This window comes from Kryptolebias marmoratus, linkage group LG24, assembly GCF_001649575.2.
Source record: "Kryptolebias marmoratus isolate JLee-2015 linkage group LG24, ASM164957v2, whole genome shotgun sequence".
Lineage (NCBI taxonomy): Eukaryota > Metazoa > Chordata > Actinopteri > Cyprinodontiformes > Rivulidae > Kryptolebias > Kryptolebias marmoratus.
The window spans coordinates 7210264-7230403 of record NC_051453.1 but is presented as its reverse complement, the minus strand read 5'-3'; the positions used below and the strand labels follow the sequence as shown (position 1 = coordinate 7230403).

The window sequence follows — 20140 nt, the reverse complement described above, 5'->3', positions numbered from 1 at the left end:
CTCTTATTAGTCATTTCTGTGTGCTAATGGTCTTCTTTCTGAAGACTGCTGCTAGAAGAAGATGGGAGTGGGTGGGTAGTCGGTGGCTTGTCAGCTCTGGTTTTGCCCATACAGGAAGGGCGGGGGTGCTGCATATTGGGTGAGACGAATCTTTGTAATACTCCTTAGCTACATACTACAGCCCAGCTTGGTGTCATTTAAAAGCCCACTCCACCGTCATGCTTACTGTTAATCAAGGAAATGGAATCAGAGATAATGATCCTGTTATGATTACACCAGTGTGTTTTCTATTCTCCATTTCTGTGCTTCACTTCAAAAATCAACAGGCTACCATGTGTATCCTTCGCAGGCTTTGAAGCCCCGGGACAGTTTTATTATTTGTGCATTCAAACCTGTGGCCAAAAGCATTTTAGGGGAGAGGGATAAGGGGCACTGAGCCAGCAGATTGGCGTTGAGAAGGGAGGTGAAACAGAGAATTGTTCAGACTGTGTGTATGTGTGTGGTGCTACATGGGTGATGAGAAGGAGAGCAAGGGCATGGTGAGGGGAAGAAAAATGAGTGAATAAGGAATGATGAAGGTGACAAGGGACAGAGTGCAATCAGCTGCAAAGGGGTCCAACAGGGATATGAGGAGGCTGAAATATTTGTGTGTGGGTTTGTGTGTGTTTATGAGTGATTCTGGGGTTTCTGGACACCTTGATTGTCCCTCTCCTCTTCTCTCCCAACACACACTCTCCAATTCTTTTCTCAATTCCTCACTTCTCCCCTTACACTCTGCCCAGCCCACCACCCCTTTTCCAAACCTCCCCATCTCTCGATCTACGTCCATTTCAGGGCCAAACATGGTTCAATCCCTTTCTGTGGGACTCCTGGCACGTTTCCCATCAGCCAGCAGTACTAACAGCGTGCTGTTGACACTCACTCAGCCCAACTTGGAAATGGGCAATCAGGTTCTCTTCTCATTACCCTTTCTTTGTGCTCACCATACTCATACCAATGCATATATATGGGAAAACCATGGGAAAAATGATCATGTTTAATCACGCCTGGATGTAAGATTCTCTGCTTTGTGCTCCTTTCTTGATAAGAAAAGAAGCGTCCAAACCTGGAGCTGTGATTACACGTGGGAAGTGAACCTTTTTCTTTTTCATTGTGTGCTACAGGTTTATGGTGAATAATAATTGACATGATAGAAAATATGAAAGCAGGACATTTGGAGAGGAACAGATTTTAAAAGGGCCACAAACACAAATATTTATCCCTCAGCCAAAATAACAATTCAAAAAGTTACTAAACATACAATTTACAAATAGAAGCTGATCTTTTACACTAGCTTAAAAGTCCTTCAGAAGCTCTTAAACAGACATCAGCTTTCCATCAACAACACAATTCTGAAGCAAGTTTTTTACTGTTGTGGACATCCACACAAAAAAAATGAAGACAATTTTTTATCAGATTACTTCGGTCTCTGAGGAGGCCTACAATACTATTTTAAGCTTAATCTGAAAATATACCAGTCAGTCAGAGTTTTGCCAACTCAGATGGGAAACAGCTGGTAAGTTGAATGGTTTGAAATATCTTTAATCATTCTAAGTTAATTTTCACAGCTTTAACTTGATTTTTTTGCCCTGATGTACTTCAAGTCTATGTCAATAACAAACAAATAGTTTACCTATTTAATTTTACAATTTTACAAATATTTTTCATTAATTATTTTCTTATTTATTTAACTCTTCTAAATGCAAATCTAAAACAGCAATGGAAGCCCAAGTATTGATTGCTGCCTCTTTCAGCAACCTGATACACTTCTTTATGCACAGATAGGATAGCAAAGAACTTTCAGATGTAAACAGTGTCATTGTTTACTTTGGTGGCAACAAAAAAAACATTTTTTTCTTTGACCATGGTTAAGTTTATTCTACGAAGAAAAAGTTTGGAAAGCATAAATAACAGAAAGCCACTTTTCAAACCATGCTTTCAGTCAGTAAACAAAGACAGTTCCAGTCACAGAATAAATGTTTTTATGTGACTCAGAAATAAGTGTTTTTGTTTATCTTCGGGAACACCACAGCACATTGTTTCAAAATGGAAAAGTCCAGATTCTTTTTTAGATATGTTCAGACACACAAAATTACCAGAAAACTTGTGATGTCTGAAGGATGAAAAGACTTGGCTACTGATGTGAATTGACTTTTCAGTGGCACCAAAACCTGCCCTCTCTCTCTTTGATTTTTTTTGTCGATGTTGCTTCTCAGGCCTTTGTACTTTCTAAAAAAGACAAATTTGACGTCATCATTTCTGCAGACTACTGTGTCCTTTATATATGTGCCTGCCTATATAACATTTTGTTTTCATTGATTGCTTAACTTATGTGTGATATTCTTTTAATAAAATTATATGTGTATCAAATATTTCAGTGAAATATCTTGTTTACATTAATTGTACACGATTATAGGTGTGTTAGCACAAGACTAAGCCACTTTTCTTGCACAAGACTTCTAAACAAATCAAATACATTGCAAAATCATGTAATTCATATCTTTTTGAAATCAAAGCACATCATAATTTAGTAACAAAAAATTTCCATGAGAAATCAAAAATCTATTTTGTTCACAGCAAAAGCTTTCATGTTATTTTATATAAAGTAGAAACACTGGCATTTTTACTAGGCCACTCTAACGTCACAACATGAAGGACTAAAATCACTTTACTTCCAAGAAAGGCTTTTCTTTCCATCCTTCTTTCAATCTCTCATCCTTTCCTGTATTCTGTTTATCTCTTGGCCTCTGGCGTAAACCATTTCTTTACACTTCAATAATAATCAGAAAAAAGAGGTTTTCTCTTTGAGAGACAACCAGAAAACATTAGACTGGCATATCACGCAGCCAGTCCCACAGGAGGATGAAGAGTGACAGTGCTCACTCAGGTCCTTTTTTCCACATAACAGTCTTTGACACCTAGGACACACACACCTGTCAGGATGTGGGATTTTTTTTTCTCTGTTTGTCTGGAGAATGGGTTGTGTGTGTTCAGTGGTCTGTGCAATGCCACAGTACAGGTCTGTATATGTCTTTTGTTTTGTTTTTTTTCTTAGTTTCATAGACACCATATGAGTAACTGTAGGTGTGTGCAAATTAGTTCTATGACTAAAGTCAAATGGCACATGTGCTCCAACAAAATAACCCCTCCATCTTTGGCATTGAACTAATCCAAATGAAACTCGCTATTAAGATTATGTTCATGCTAACAGCACAGGTGGTCTTTTCAAACTGTGCACACCAGTGGTTACAAAGGAACAAAATCAAAATTACAAGGCTTTGCAAAGTGGAGGCATTTGCCTTGAATATTTTTCAACTACAGCTAAAATCAAAGACCCAACAGGGGTTTTCATGCTGTCATAATGTGCCTAAAAAGATCTGAAACTACATTAAAGATGCTCTTGATCCTTTAAAATCTGTGGAGTCGCTTCTGAACATGACTGAAATAAGCCAAGATCCATTTAGCCTCAGATGTCTCAGATAACATGCAGCAGTTGAATAGACTGTTAACTCAATAGTATTTTCTAAAGCAAAGATCACAAAATGAAACATGCCCTAAATTAAAGCACTTAATCAGCATCCTTAAAATGTCAGGATTGATTGCACATGTTTATGTCTGCTTTTCCATACTTTTTCAAACAGCTTAAATCAGTAATGGTGGCAAATTATGGACCCTAATGAGGGTTATTTCAAAACTATTTCTCAAATGCAAAATTGTCACTTAAAAAAAACACAGGCAAACACCTTTATAGCCAAAGCAGGACAAGGCACATGCTTCATTTATATCTGTGGGAACAGAGGTTCTTTGATCAAATCAATAAACAAACAACTTATCTCTGCACTGACCTGCCCCTTTGGTCACCACCAGTTTGGGTTTGCTTCGAGTTCCATCCCCCTTGGTGGTGTATGCTGCCACCGTGATGGAGTAAGTAGTTTCTGGTTTGAGTCCTTCAATGACCATTTCCTATGGGAGACATGAGAGAGACAGAGAAAAGGAAAATGTTAAAATGTGTTCTGAATTTTTCATGATTTGACCTCACTTTGTGCAGCTCAAAATGCCTTGCACAGAATGTTAATCCAAGCATCTCCTAGTCCTTTTTATTAATTTTCCACAAAGCGGGCATTTAATGTATTGTTTCTCTCCATGTAATGGGAGACCATTCCATTACTTAAATCCTTGGAGCTGCCAAAGTGGAGGAGAGACATTATGTATGTAAATGTGAAGCAGCTCTTCCTTATTCCTTTAGCAGTATCCCAATCAACAACTTAACTTTGATAAATGCATGCTGAATACTTCCTGGCCTTTTGCTGCCAGTTTTTACCTTAGCCATTAAGTTTCCTTGAGTCCTCTTCAAAGAGAGGCTTCTGATCAATTCTAATGAATCTTTCAAGGGAGCAGGTTTTCAACGAATACAGAATGAGGTTTTTAACAGGCTTGTTGGCAGTGGGATGGAAGAAGTCAATAAAGGTAAATAAGCTATACGTAATGTCTTTCATGTGACAATGTATTCTTGGACAGAAGTTTAAAATCTGGCTTCAAAACAAAAGTACAAGTTCCTTTAAAAAAAATGAATGACGATCAAAGAAGTGCTCATTTAATTTAGGTTTGAAGGGACAAAACAAGACGTTTTGAAAACTATGGTCTGTTGTACTAAGAAATATTAAGGCACCACACCAAAATAAAATGCAAACACACAAAAACAAAAGAAATAAACAAAAATGAGAAAAAAATCACGAGACATAACGCTGTTTTGGAACACAAGATACAAGTAGCATTCCAAGCGGTGGTCAGTGGATATTGCATCAGAAATCGTTTTGTACAACTTCACTGACAACAGAAGTTTGTCCTTTTTCTATAATGTGGGGGTAGATTGACCAAACAGCTGAAGTAAAGCCCATAATCCCTTTTGTTACTCAAGTTTAACGAATATAGGTTGGATGGGTTGTGTAAGCTGTGAATATAACCAAGTTGATGCAATAGCCACTGTTTCAGGCACATATAGCACTCAGGTGAAAATTCATACTCACATATTCGGCTGTATCGTCCGTTTCCCACTAACCCCACCCCGCCAAAGTGGAGAGTGCAGGAGAGAAAGAAAGGGAGAGAAAGAGCAATATTTCTTTTTAAAGAAAGAGAAAAATGAAAGGGAAAAAATGGGATTGTGAGAAGCAGGGGTATGAGAAGCTGGGCAGCAGAAATAAGTTGCTAGTTTCAGGAGTAAGAAAAGCTGCTTAAAGGTTCAAATGAAAGACAGCTAATATGAGTCAGACAGTTGTAAAGTTCTGCCAGTGAAACCTTAAGGTTTTCATTAACAGGTGAAAGAAATAATGGGATTAGGATGCAACTTTAAAGGGCTTGATGATGAGATAACCGAAGAAAATTCCAAGAAAAACATAAATAAATCAATAATTGACTGTTAAGCATTATTTATTATTTAATTTAGGAAAGTCCTCCTAGAATTAACTTTTTTTACGTGATGCTGGTGGCATTTGGTATAAATTTATATGCTTTCACTTAGTTTTCTATTAATTTCTTCCCAGTATAGTGTACGCAGAATGGCAAACACTTGGTCTAGTGTTGTTTACCCTGCTGCTTCCAGGTGATAATTTCCATCTGAATGATTGCTTATAGACAGAAAAGTTTCCATTTTTCCCAGATTCTTTCAGAACCATGTTGACAGAAGTTTTATAGAAAGGAGAAAAAAACTGTATCCATTAAAGGTCTGTCAGTTGAGGCTGATCTAGAGTGAAATGTTTATTTTTGCATTTTTCTCTTACCTCCTACCCATAGTATCCAAATCAACATTTTCTTTGAGTCGTTACATTTGAGACATACACAATCAAATATTTCATGGCAGATGTTGCAATAAAGCAGACATTCCTAATAAAAGCTGTAGAGGTAGAGGAAGGAGGGAAAAGATGACAGAGGCTTTGATTATAGTTCTTGTTGTAGGCTGAGGTGAAAAGAAGATTACAGCAACATAAAACGAAATCTGAGAGGGAAGAGCACCTATATTGCTATCCTCACTCCAGTGACATTTACGAAGCTGCAAAAATGCGCAAGTTTATTCTGTGGAGAATTTCTTCCAATTTCTAAACTGAATATTGATAGCAAAACTGTGAGATGGTCATACCTGGGCATCAGCCAGCATCACATCCTTAATGAGGGGCAGGCCCCGTGACTCGCCATTTTCCACACGTACATAGTGAACCTGGTAGCCCCGAATCTGACCGTTTTGCTTGCCTGGCGTCACTGAACGCCACATCACCTTAAGCGCTGTGGAGTTGAGGACCTCCACCTCAACTCGCCTCGGTGACGCCCCGGGAACTGCAAAAAACATACAGATTGAAAAATCTGATAAAAAGATGCACAAAACACCTTCATAATGTCAGTAACTCCCTTGAGCACACATGATTGTAGCACAAAATAGAAGAAACATACAAGTCGCAAGAATTATAGAGACATTCAAAACACAAACGTTTATGTGAAGCATCTAAAAATATATAATTTTCTATTAAACACCATCACCAGTTTCTCCTGCCGCCTCCACCCTTTATTATGTGCCAGACTGTGGGAAGCTTTCCTTCTTTGTCATAATGACTGATTATTATGGTATGCCTTGCATCTGGGATATCGGAAGTGGCATGGACTATCCTTTTCTGAAATGGATGTGACGTGAACAAAGCTCCTCCTCTCAAACTGCTTCCATTTGCTCCTTCACAAATACTTGTGGCTTTCTTCTGTCCTTAAATCACAACATGATATCCCCTCCATCTTGCACCAGCCTTGTTTATTACCAGACTCTTTGCTATCTCTTAACCCCATTTCTTATTGTTTTTAGCTGGCACCTCTGTCATGCTAAAATTGAAATGACACTAGACCATTAAATGTAGGTTTTGCCTTTCACCCCTACAGTAAGAGATACTAATGTCTATTGAGCCAGGTATTGAAAAAAATAGGCTCATTTCATGCTGAAGTTGGTGTACATCAGAGTCAGAAAAATGCTTAAAATGCTGTGGTAATGGATGTAAAATGAATTTCGGAAAACAGAAGCCAATGTGATTCAAATGTGCTGTGACATTCTTTACTTTCTTATTGATATTCTGCTATCAAATTCAGCTGTATCATGTTGTATGGTTTGTCAAGAGAAGGAGTTTCCGTTATAAATGTTTTTTCCTCCCCTCCCCCTGGCAGCTTTTTGTGCTGAATTTGTGACATGGACCCTGCACAAAAAAAGTTTAACAAACGTTGGGAAGTGAGCAGACTCAAAAATATACTCAGGTGCATTGTGGCAGCCACTTTGTTTCCAGAAAAAAATAAACTTCACTTATTTTCCCAATTTAACAGCTTGGTTTATACCAAATAACAATGAGCGGCACTGTCATTTGTTTTAACAGCCTGAGTGGTACGCTCAAGGGCACTACAACAGTAATTACTAAGCACAGTGAGAGTAATGTTGATTCCATTGTATCATTTATAAGTCATTGTGGTTTTCCTACAACTTTATACATGCATGCATATGTCTTTTACATTCAGCCTGCAGTTTACTATAATTACAAACACATGGAGATACATGGATTTGCAGAACACAACACTGATAAATGCTAAAGGCTCTCAGCTGAGCAATGGAAAACTTATTGAGCCTGCAGACAGAGGTGTGATATCTGTTGTGGTAGCTATTAAAATTGACATTTGGTTAGTTATGTTTAAAAAGCAATATGCTTGATTTCCCAAATGTGTTATCTTCATTATTTTGAATGGTTCCATTCTCATGGTTTATGTAACTGTGTAGGCTCATGCATAGTGGTGTCTATATTCTAAAGGGCTATATTTAAGTCCAAATTGCCCCTTCAGAATTCTTGTTTTTTCTTCTTCTTCTTTTTAAAAAAGATGTGCTTAAATTCAGGTTAACATTTCTTTCCTATGAATAAATAAAACCTAAAACATAAATTGGCCTGGCTGTCATCAGTGAATTAATGTCACCTAATGACTTTTCACCCAAGGTCATCTGTGATGCGCCTGAGGTTCTGTGTCATGTATGCTGTGCTCATTATGCTGCTGACAGCTGGGATTCTGTAAACAGAGTCACCCTCAGTGACAGCAATGTTATCATTTGTTTAATTTTAGATAAAAGGAAGCTTAACTGCTGTTAAGTTGGAAATGAGAACAATGTTGTTTTCTTTGGTGCTTATTGCAAGGCCAAGTTTTTTTCTTTTTCTTTCTTTCTTTTTTTAATTTGTATCTCTCAAGCAGCTTTTTTGTGTCAGCTATTAGCGGAAGACTTTTGATGCTAAACACACAAACAAAAAGAGCTAAAAACAGGTTTTCACAAGCAGCTAATTTTATATTACGGTACATAGTAACTTATTTCCTCTCTGTGGATTCAGAGGAGGGGTTTTCCTAAAGTAGATGTTTAGCTGACAGAGGTAGGCCTCTTGGGGCTGTCCATTTACACAACCTTTGCCATCACTCTTTAGCCAATTGCTCTCTAACTTAATTCAACACATGTAGCTACATTTTGCATAGCATAAACAACTTGAATTTAATATACATTGACTTCATTGCCTGATCAAATATGTAACTAGTGCTAGAGAAAAGATAGATGCCTAAAGATGTTTCGTACAACAGTGCAAAGAAGTGTACTTTACTATCCTACTATTTTACTATTTAGGGTGAATGTACTGTATCTTCAATAAAAAAACAGAAGTAAATAGTAAATGGCCTGCACTTATATAGCGCTTTATCTAGTCATAGGAGCCCAAAGCGCTTCCCACTACATTCAGTCATTCACCCATTCATCCACACATTCATACACTGATGGTGGTAAGCTACATTGTAGCCACAGCTGCTTTGGGGCAAGCTGACAGAAATGAGGCTGCCATTACACCAGCGCCACTGAACCCTCTGACCACCACCAGTAGGCAAGGTAGGTGAAGTGTCTTGCCCAAGGACACAACGGTTGAGAAGGACCAGCAACCCTCTGGTTACAGGACGAGCCCCTACCTCCTGAGCCACTGTCGCCTCAAGTAGATGGTTAATATTATTGAACAATTACAGTTAAATAACTAGCAAAGAAGAACTTGTCTCTCAGTACAGTCAGGTCTCCATGTAACAGGTTGACGTACCATCTTCATCTGTTCGACACATTAAGGGTTCGCTCTCTGGGCCCTGCCCAACCGCAGTTGAGGCAGAAACAGTGATGTGGTACTGAGTCCATTTCTCCAGTTGCTGCAGCTCCACCCGCTCTTCAGTTGAAAGGATCATTGGCTCCTCCATGGGCTCCGTGTCATCACTGGTCCCTTCTGACGAGCCCACCACCTGGTAGTGCACCCTATACCCCGTCAGGTCACCGTTCTGACTCTTCAGAGGTGGAGGATGCCAACTTACCAAAAGGCTGGTGGAGCTGGTGCTTTTGCACTTAACTTCTTGAGGGGGAGCTGAGGGCTCTGGTGAGGTGGAAAGGACAGGAAGGAAGAGGGGTAAAGGATGAAGAGGATGGGAAAGGGAGAGGGGTGAAAAACGAAAAAAATAAAGATGGGAGAGATAAAAAAAAAGGAAAAAAAAGGAAAATTCAAAACTCAAATAAAAACAACAATTTAAATTAAGTTGTCAACTAAAAACAGAACTTAAAAAAAGGCTCAAGCAAATGTTAACTTAGGAGGTATAAATGGACAATAGCACAAGCATGTAATAATGAATTTAGATGTCTACCTTGTGTGATATGTGAAGTGCAGAGATACTGGTTTTAATAAAATTTAGACAATTAAAGATAAAGTCACTACATTTGATTGTGTAATCATGTTGTTTTATTATTTGTGTGTACTGTGTTCTTTAAAACATGGGCATAACCTAAATGTGTATTCTTTGCCAATATTAAGATAAGTGGACATGTATAAAAAGTATTTTTTAAGTCGTATTTCTTCTATCGTCTATGAGAGATGGCTTTTTGTAACAGTATGTTGCTTCCATCTTGCAAGCAATTCAGTATTACATGTTTGTTTTTTAAGTAGGTAAACAAAGCAAAATAACTCAAAACAAATTTACATACAGTCAAAAATAAAAAAAGACATTCCACACACACAAATGAATAAAATAAAATAAAAGTCAAAAGAAAACTATGGCATGTTTTCATTCCAAAACAAAAGCTGCAAAAATAAATTATGAACTGAAGAAGGGTACTGGGAAATTAATTTGTCAGAAACCCAAGTGACTCAAAAAACAGAATAACACACAATGTTCAAAATGACAACTCATAATAAACCATGAAAAAAACAACAGAGAATTTTACGCATAATGAAACCAACAAACATTGTCTCCATCATACGTACCTGAATCCCAAAAATACAAAACTTTAAAGACTTTCTTACCACCAGCACCTGACTACAGAGGGTTTTTACTCTGGAGTCAGTGAGCAGCAACACTTTCCCTTCCTGAGGGCATATAATCATTTTTTTAGATCATTTTCTTTTATTGTATCAGAAAAATTATCTAATTTTTATCAGCTGATAATTAGTTTTTGACCCTCTTAGGGATTATCAGGGGGGAGAGCGTTGCCTCTGTGCTGCAAGCAGTCTGTTTAATACTTTATTGTTGGGCATGAGGGTCCACAAGACTGGAGGGGAAGTGAGGGGCTGCTGGGGAAATTTCATTACTAAGATATGCTACGGTTGTGAACTTGGCAAAGCTCACAAACATCTTTTCTTGTTGACAAATGCTACGAATAAATCCCATTTCATAGCCCTGTATTGATGAATCTTTGTGAAGCCTACTTCCATTCTGAGACCACCAGAAAACAAGAATAACATCAGCAAAATGAAGATCTTGTATAACTGAATTCCTAAAACTTTAATGAAATTGCTCTGTATATAAAAAGTCACTTTGGAAAACAAGAACAAAATCTGAGTTTAAAGAATAAAGGCCTTCCCTCCTACCTTGAAAAACTAAATGTTCAAGTGCACCAAAAAACTCCTTTCTGTGTCTAATGGGCTTATTTACTTAAAGTCTTACTGAATTTTGAGCCTTTCTGCTTCTTTCCTTCACCCATATTGTATTTGTAAACTCTTTATGTCAAAAATGATTGCTCAGTTCTCATTCTTTGTCGTGTGGAAGAAGGCTATGAATCTGACAAGGCTGAGGTTATCACAGTGAACAGGCATCCCCGTGCCTGATAATTTTAAACTAGCTGCGGCGCATATTTAAAAAAGGGCAAACTCCATAAGGACCAGCAGAAGGATTATGGATCCTAGAACTATACAACCACAAAAGAAATAACTCAGCTAATGCTTTACTTGAGGTTTTTATCTTCTCTGAAAGACCAAAAAACGCTATTTGACAAATTATTACTCATGTTTTTATGCACATACTTCTCTTTTGCTTTTATATTTGTTGTGATGTGACTGAGATATTTAAAGATAAAATCTGCATTTTATCTGCATATGTCAAGGCATATGTCTGCATTGACAGACACAGGTGGCATAGCCAATAATTAGGACTGCTTTAGAAGAACTACTACTACTTTAAAGGTGGAAAATTTTAGGTTGACACATTGTATATTAATGCTAACACATAGATATAGGGATCATTATTCAATGCGTGTTGTAATTTTTTTTTTTTTTTTTTTTGGGGGGGGGGGTCCTAAAATGCTTGTTTAGTTAAATACAGAGGATTTAGAATCTGCCACTTTAATTTTAGAGATAACACTTGAGTGGCTACTGGCAGGTTCTAGGTATAATCTAAATGTGTAACAAAGCCTGACAATTCAAGGCTTGGCTCATAGCTCGTTGCAAAGCATGAAATTAATTCTGACGCTATGAAATGGGATTCTTATCTGTCATTCTGGGGCCCTGCAGTCCCCTAACACTCACTCCCAGGGTCTATCCCAAGTACTGTTACCAAGCCTTGAAACTGGCTAACAGCTTGAGTAATTCCCCTTCAAGCTCTCCGGTTATGGACCCTCTTTGGCCACGTCTGAACGAACTGATAAAAATTATTTCACCCTTGTCTGAGAATAGTAGCATACCATATGAGGACTTCTAAATGAGGGGCCATTGTTGCCATGAACATCTTGTGGATTTATTAACCTCCTGTAACATTTTAATTAAAATAATAATTTGGGATCAATCACACTGAAGCAAAAAAAAAAATCCAGTGGATTTGTACCTTTTTGAGTTAACTCTTTAAAGATTGGTCCCCATGACAAGCCTCTGGTAATGCTATTTGAACTGAGCACAAACTTCAAACTTCTGTGAACATTATAGCATAGATAAAAAGCAAAATACATCTGGAAAGTCCTGTTTTACTTTGTGGCACAGAGCTTCAGTCTGCCAAACGCAGTGGTGGATTCAAGTCAAAGTTGACATGGTTTTGCATTTGCCTGTACTGTTGAGCATAAACACAAAGCAATATCAAATTTTATGCAGCTGTTGTGCTGTAATAACTTTGGGATATAATAAATATGGGATCATTCTTTTGTGTTTTGTTTGGCTGCAGCATATTTCACTCTCTCTGACTTTTAATCTAACTGGACCCCTACCTCAGATGTAATTGATGTTCATATATAACTAAGTCTCTGGAGGTGATTCAGTCAAGCAACCTTTGAATTAGACTTCATTATAATATAGGGTTAGGACTATAGAGTGTGACAGACAGACAGACAGACAGACAGATAGACAGATAGACAGATAGACAGATAGACAGATAGACAGATAGACGGATAGACGGATAGACGGATAGATGGATAGATGGATAGATGGATAGATGGATAGATAGATAGATAGATAGAACTTCAGATTTAGATATTGTATGTTAATGTGAAGATCAACACTGGAAAAACTAGTCCAACAAGTTTAAAAAGTTACCAAATGTGAAAGTTTACTACTCTTAAACTTTTGACTATATGAATATTGACATCATCTTTGCATCGGTGTGTTCTGATGTGGAACACAATAAGTTCTTCAGAAGAAGGGGCTTTCCACTCTGTGAGAAACGTTAAGGCAGACTGAATCCCTGAACCACTTGGTCACTTACCTCAAAGCATCCAAAAGATCTTTTTTTTCCTAGAATATATTTTGTTTTGTCTGACTTAGTCTTGAAGTATTCTGACTTCAGTGCTGAATAACCACCTGCTGTTTATCACATGTGCAAAGATTCTTCATTACAAAATAAAATTAAAAAAAAAGTTTAAAAGCTAATGAGGCCAGAAGTGAAAACATGGGTTTAACATTACTGTTCAGGATTTCTGTAGTAGAAGGAAAAATGGAGGAAATGAAAATGAAGAGTTCCTAAGAGCAGTTTGTTATATCAACTTCATATTTTTTTTTACCAAAAAGCAACTTTTCAACCTGTGTGCCTCTGTCAGTTTTGCTGTAGTTGAACCCAACAGAAACATAAAAAACTATAGTAAATACTATTATTACTATTTATTAAATCCTAAATAAATAGAAATAGTTAAATAAAAAAAATAAGATTAAACTCAAAACATTTCTCAAAACAGTCAACATAAGAAGAGGACTTCAAGTGAACAAGGTGATGTCAAGCCATTCCAAGATGTGTTTCTGTTTTAGTGGCAATGTGACAAGCAATGCTGGAATAAGGTGGGTGTACACAGTTCAATCTGCTTGCAGTTTAAAAATGCAAAAAAACAAAGAAATTTCCAGAGACACACACTGACAGGTGAGGACGTGCACAAACACTCAAGGCAGACAGAAATGGGCATGGATAGACATCATGTATTTTCATGCTTGAAGTAGTCAAAGATAATAGTTTCAGCAATAAATGCTCAACAGCACACCAAGAGGGCAGGGGAGGGTGTCACATGCAGCTGGGGCTGTTGGCAGTAAAAACTACGCTGTTCGTGTAGCTTTGCTGTTTGGCATTAACAAAAAGAACGGTGAAGTGGTTGTTTCCAAAGCCCCCGCCCACACATCCACATGTGAAGGTGGAGCCAACAAGCTGCACTGGTAGAAACAGAAAATGTGTTAAAGACGTTTGCTTCCACCACCATGGCTCTCATATGTCACTGTTTAAACTACTCAGGTTTAATATCCTGAAATTATACCAAAACTATCAGTTTAATAAGTAAAGTAGCCACTTCAACAATAAATTTGTTTAATCTTTTCTGTAGTTTTTGTTTTTCAAAATCCACAATTACAAGCTCATATTTAGGTATTTCTTTGTAAACTCAAGTACTCGTTTTCTTTTTTTTTTTAAACCAATAATAAGTTATAATGAACGTCACTGTTCAAATGCATGAATCATTATTGGCCTTATTTTAACAGCACATTTTTTACTTTTTGACAATTGGTAGATTAGCTTTACTTTATATATTTTCAAGCCTGTCCTGATGCAGCTAATATACAACACACTCCGAGGGTCGTAAATCAGTGGCACAAAAAGTCATTCAATACTTAAAAAAAATACTTCCGTATATATTTTGCTTTTGTTTGTTGCAATGAACCTACAAAGTACTTGCCATTCAACTTGATTGTATTTGATGGTCCAGAATGAGAACAGGATGCATTTTCTGTCACCCCAGTTTCAGCTACTGCTGTTAGTGATTCCACACTTGTCATTTTTTACTTTTCTGGATTAAATAATTCAGTTGTGCTTTTGCTTCCTGTTAAACTAAAATAATCAGTTCAGAGTTACTAGCAGGAATGCAAGTTGTTTTGTTGACTGCTAATAGTCTTTTTTTCCTTAATGACTAAGAACATTTTGAAATTCCACAACCCGATAATGAGAACAGTTCATATGAGAGCCTTAGCAGTCTTTGAGGAGGATGAGCACTTTTTGTGTCTGCCACGTGGGATGTGCAGTTGCTGTTAAAAAAAAAAAGTAACAAAAGTAAAGATCCAATAAAAAAGGTCAGGGTTCCCAGTCCACATAGACTTGGTTTGTTTAAAATACTAGAGCACATTTATATGTTTGCATCTGAGCCAAGTTAGAAAATAAGGTCACCAAGGTAAGAATGGGAAATAAGTCTAAAAGCGCATTTTGACTAAAAGCACCCAGTACTTAGCGCACCAAGGCTTTCTCAATAAAAAAACAAATAATTTCAGCTGTGCATCTTTGCATTTCCATTGAGGTCTAATATAGGGGGCAGATAATGCAAATTAAACCACTGAAAAGTGAGAAGTTACTCCTCATGGGAGTGACTGAAGTGAATTAAGCTCACTGACTTTTTGTCATGACGAATATTCCTCCTATTAATTCATTCTCAACATTGATGAATCACCATAGCTTTAAGTGCACACTGTGTCTCCTGAGCTGATTGAAGCTGCTAGAATGACTGAATTATATTGTTTTGAAGATAAAAAATTGTACTAGCTATATTAGAGATTAAGCATGTCATGACAGAGAAAAAATGTGATAACCTGCTCCTAATACTTGAACAATGTGAAAAGGTTTAGTGCAAGCCTCATTAGAAGGTTTCTCATAACCTCAAAGTTCTGCGTAGACATAAGGGACTCTTTTTGAGAGTAAACTATTTCCCACAAAACTCTGTTTAGCCCCTGGTTCCTGCAGTGGAAATGGAAGGGCCAAGGAAAAAATCCTTCAAAAAATTCTAGGCCTGTTGAAAATTCTCAATGGTCAAAATGCATCTTAACATATGCCTTTAGCCTTTCGTGCCTTATTTTCAACTGTAACTCTCAATAAAAAAAAAATCTTTGTTACAATGCAGGAAATAAAGAGAAAAAAATCAAAACATAATCGAAGAATCAAACGACCACATATCAGTTTGTAACAGTCTCCGGAAGCATTGAATCCTTAATTATTTCAAAGGGAAACAGAGTTATCACTTAAAGGTGATGAAGCAGTTGGCAAAACAGTTTAAAAGCTTCATTCAAAAAACAACTACAAAACAACCTCATTGGAAAATATTTGAATAAAATGTCCATAAAAACATAAAACTGTCATATTTTATTAGTTTACTGAGGAATTTCCTTGGTTAGCAAACCTGTAAAAACAGAAGAGAAGATTGAATAGAAGGCTACATACTGGCTTGCAAGGTCTTCTCAGAAATTTCATTTGTGAAGGCTCCAATGCCCTTGTTAGAGACGGCTGCCAGAGAGAAGCGGTACTCTGTATTGGGGCGGAGACCTTCCACAACATATGATCTAGTGGGTCCGAATGTCTTTTTCATCTGCCAATGAGAAGACAAGAGATTGAAAAAAATTCTTAAGGTAGGAGTAGAAAAATGGAATGTTGAATCATCATGAGCTCTTGCAATGTCAAGAAATCAGACACCACCAAATTTTACCTGGGTGCCAAAATTGCTTTCTGAATAACGGAGTTCGTAACGTAAAATTCCTTCTTTCTCATAAGCAGGTTCCCAAGTCAGTTCAATGCTGGTGTCAGCCACAGCACCAACCTGGAATCTGGATGGTTGAGCTGGAACTAAAGAATGCAGCAGAGAGAATTACTAGAAAATGGTGCAACACCACTGAAGTTATTATTACGCAGGTGTGAGGGCTACATTGTGAAAACAATGCAAATGGACATTATTTACTAAATTCAACAGAAAAATTTGTATCATAGTTATTCTATCATTTCATTTTACAGTAGTTTCAACATCATTTATTAATCTTTACAACCAGTCTTATTATCCATACCTCCTTGGAGTACTTTGACATGTATAGGTTCTGAGAAAGGTCCATCGCCGACAGAGGTGAACGCAAGAACTTTGATTGTGTATGTCTCTTCAGGAACTAGGCTCTGGATAGTGGTGATGATGCTGTCCTGGACATTATGGATCTGCCAGTGACTCATGGGCTGTGAGTTATCCATAGTGTAATAAACCCGATAGCCCTTGATCTGCCCATTGGGCTCCTCTGGCTCTTCCCACTGCACCATCATTGTGTTTTGAGGAAGAATTTGGGCTCTAATGTTTCTTGGTGGGCTTGCAGGGGCTTGCTCACCAGTACGAGTTTCAACTGGCTCACTGGGAGGACCCTGTCCAATTGTGTTGACGGCTGACACACGGATTTCATACTCTGTGTTTGGATAGAGCCCACCTATACTGTAACGTGTAGTAGTGATATCTTCCACAGTCTCATACTTGCTGTCTGGAGACTTGGCCCTGTACTGTATGATGTAGTACGTTACTGGGTCTGGGTTTCCTGAGTCCCAGGTAATAGTAACACTGGTGGCTGTGGTTTCAGTGACCACAGGGGTACCTGGAGGCTTGGGGAGAGCTGTTGTGAGGACATGACAGAAAAAAGAAGAGAACATTCATTTCTGATACATTTTGTAGCAAAAATAAAATATCATGTCATTATTTTTTAACAAACCAAAAACAGGACAGACTGAAAATAAGATCTATCTAAGATCTCTACAACAGTCAAATACAGTTATTGCTTACATTTGACAGTAATCTGTGCCACAGCTTCAATAATGCCAAGGCTGCTCATGGCCACGCAGGTATAGTTGGCTGACTCACGAACGCTGCTCAGTTCAAGAACATTTCTGCCAACTGGCATCTCATCCTCTGGTGTCAGATCCTCAGCGTTCAGCATCCACTTGACATAAGGCATGGGTGACCCCACTGCCACGCATGTTATGTTCACACTGCCACCTGGCATTATTTCTTGACTCGTTGGTGGAATGGAGAAACGAGGAGGCACCCGCCGTACTGGGAGAAAGCATGAGGAAGAGGAGAGGATGACAAAAGAGGGCAAGAGTCAAAATGAAGAGGAAAAAAAGAGAAGTAACAAGAGAGGCCGATGAATATGGACCATTCTCGAGGAAATATCTAACACAAAAGGTTCAACATGGTAAATGTAAACTTAAACAAAAAATTAAAAAAAACTAGACTGTTAAGAACATAAAAAATTACAAAAAATGAAAAATAACTAAACTAACAGAATTGCTTCAACAACAATATAGATTTACAGTTAAGCAACGATTCATAGCAACAAGGTTCCATTGACCAATATTTGACCCATCACAGCACAATTAAAGTCACAAAAATCTATTACGAGTTTCTCATCTTTGGGGACTGAACTGCTGACATATAGACAACAACAGCATTACCTGATCTCAAAATACAAAAAGTGTGTTGTAAAGGCTATGTGATAATTCCATCACATAAGCCCAACAGGGCAACCTGAAACTTCCTGTCCTCTCAGAAACTCATGCCAAACAGGAAGTAGGCCATTGCAGGCTTCTCCCACAGCACAGGAAGTGTAGGGTTACTGAACTATTGACCATCTCTATAAGGTCTCTAACTACATTCTAGCACACATTTTCACTTAACACATGTCTCTACATTCTTGCAATCTTAAAGATGAGAAACTTTAATCAGATTTTTGTGGTTCAGGGTAGATCCACTGGACAAAGCCTTATTAAGATCTGACACGGTTCCATTGATAGATGCAGCTATCAGTTTCACAGACAGCATGCATAAATAGATCGAGGTAAATTAAGGAGTAAATGATAACAAAATCAGATATAAAACTTGAGATAAAATGCATAGAGGAATATAACTGAAGGGTCGCTAGCATGCCCAGACAAAAGACGACTGGAGAGAAAAAACAGAAGTACAAGATAGAGGAGGGACTGAGGAAAGGATAGGGGAAAGAGTACAGTGTAGCAAAGACTGACAGAGGAAGAAAAAGAGCAGGGAAGGCTGGAGGAGGGTAAATGGGGCAGGGGGTAACCCGTTTCAGTGCTGTGTAAACTTTGTTTTTCTTCAGCTAATGTGACAAAATGTGATGATGGCACATTGTCACATCGCAGTCCCGGGTAACACAAAATAAGTACTGAGGAACAAGGAGTGTGCCTAGAAATACACAGAAAAAAATAAATAAATTATAGCAATTGTAGCTAGAAAGCTAACTGTCACAGAGTGTAGGAGTAAAGAAACAGAATTGGATCAACAGTGAGTAGAAAATTCAGAGGAAAAGAAAAAGATATGGAAAGAAAGGGGAATAAAGATGAATAAGGGCTGAATGCCAGATATCAGAAGGAGACAGAGAACCTCTAAAGCCATGGATAGGACTGAAAATTGAAGTGGAAGGGTAATAAACCTTAGACGCAGAGGAAGGATGTGACAGGTAGAGTGTATTTGTATGTGTATATTTTTGCATTTCTGTAGACATGAGTGTGTGTATGTACAGTATGCAAGAGATATATAGAGTGAAAGAGTATGATTTAACAAAGGAACTACTGTGTTCATGACAGGCATCCCAGCAAGCACCTGACAGGCAATGAAATGCAAGAGGTGGCTAACATAAATCACTACCCAAATGACATTTTCAAAGGTTTATATAATGTATTTGTTTTAAATGTCTGAGTTAAGTTAATTCAACAGTATCCCCTAATTATTACATGCCTGGTTAGACATCACTCATGTTATTTTAAAACATTAGGAACTAATAATTTATAAAGATGTTTTCCATATTTGAACACAAAGAAAGGGTCTTGGAGTAAAAAAATAAATAAAACTATGTGCAAAAAATGTGTGGACTCACTGAAAAGTAAACAAAACAAATACACAAAAAAATAAATAAATAAAATAAACAAACCCAAAAAAGTTTACATTATTGTGCTCTATAACAGGAGCCCAATGCACAATAGCTACATTTCTTTCTATGTCAAAGTGTTTGTTGGGATGCAGAAGTTAAAAAGAGAGAAGAAGTGAAGATAAAAAAGTATAAATATGATGAACTAAATGGAAGAGATGACTATAGAGACAGACAAAACAAGAAAGAAAATGGCTGAGAGACAAGACACAATGCAGACTCAAGCAGCAAGACAGCAGACAAGACAAAGGAAAACAAATGGACACGCAGACATACTGTACAATACGCAACAAGGAAGGGGAGGGTTCAGGTTGTTGGAAAAGGGGGGGAAGGAGAAGGAGGATATATATGGAGAATAGAATAAGTTATTGCGACTGTAAATAAAAATAAAGAGACAAACAAAACAAAAACAAAAGATTATGGCTTAAAGTTGGTTTGGAGGTCTCACACACTGGGGCTTAAAAATCAAGAATCAGGTACATGTTCCCTCCTCCCCACCTTAAACACTGGACCTTAGTGCAAATGTAACTCAAAGACTTGGATGTTACATGTTTGTAAGGGAGGACTAAGAAGGAACAGAG

The 20140-nt window shown here is 37.6% G+C and overlaps 1 protein-coding gene across 24 annotated transcripts in view; it reads right to left on the bottom strand.

Annotated features, from left to right (window-relative positions):
- Window positions 1-20140, bottom strand: part of ptprsa (protein tyrosine phosphatase receptor type Sa) — a 214226-nt gene that overhangs the window by 43288 nt on the left and 150798 nt on the right. For 14 of the 24 annotated variants that reach the window (XM_017413357.3, XM_017413359.3, XM_017413361.3 and 11 more), the window contains 8 exons: window positions 17399-17668; window positions 16650-17231; window positions 16298-16434; window positions 16036-16180; window positions 9165-9485; window positions 6173-6366; window positions 5067-5093; window positions 3885-4002 (listed from right to left, as the gene is read on the bottom strand). In XM_017413357.3, coding sequence (XP_017268846.1) covers window positions 3885-4002; window positions 5067-5093; window positions 6173-6366; window positions 9165-9485; window positions 16036-16180; window positions 16298-16434; window positions 16650-17231; window positions 17399-17668 — 1794 coding nt within the window. The remainder of the gene's footprint in view (window positions 1-3884; window positions 4003-5066; window positions 5094-6172; window positions 6367-9164; window positions 9486-16035; window positions 16181-16297; window positions 16435-16649; window positions 17232-17398; window positions 17669-20140) is intronic. The other 10 variants (XM_017413362.3, XM_017413369.3, XM_025005301.2 and 7 more) reach the window with 2 other exon arrangements.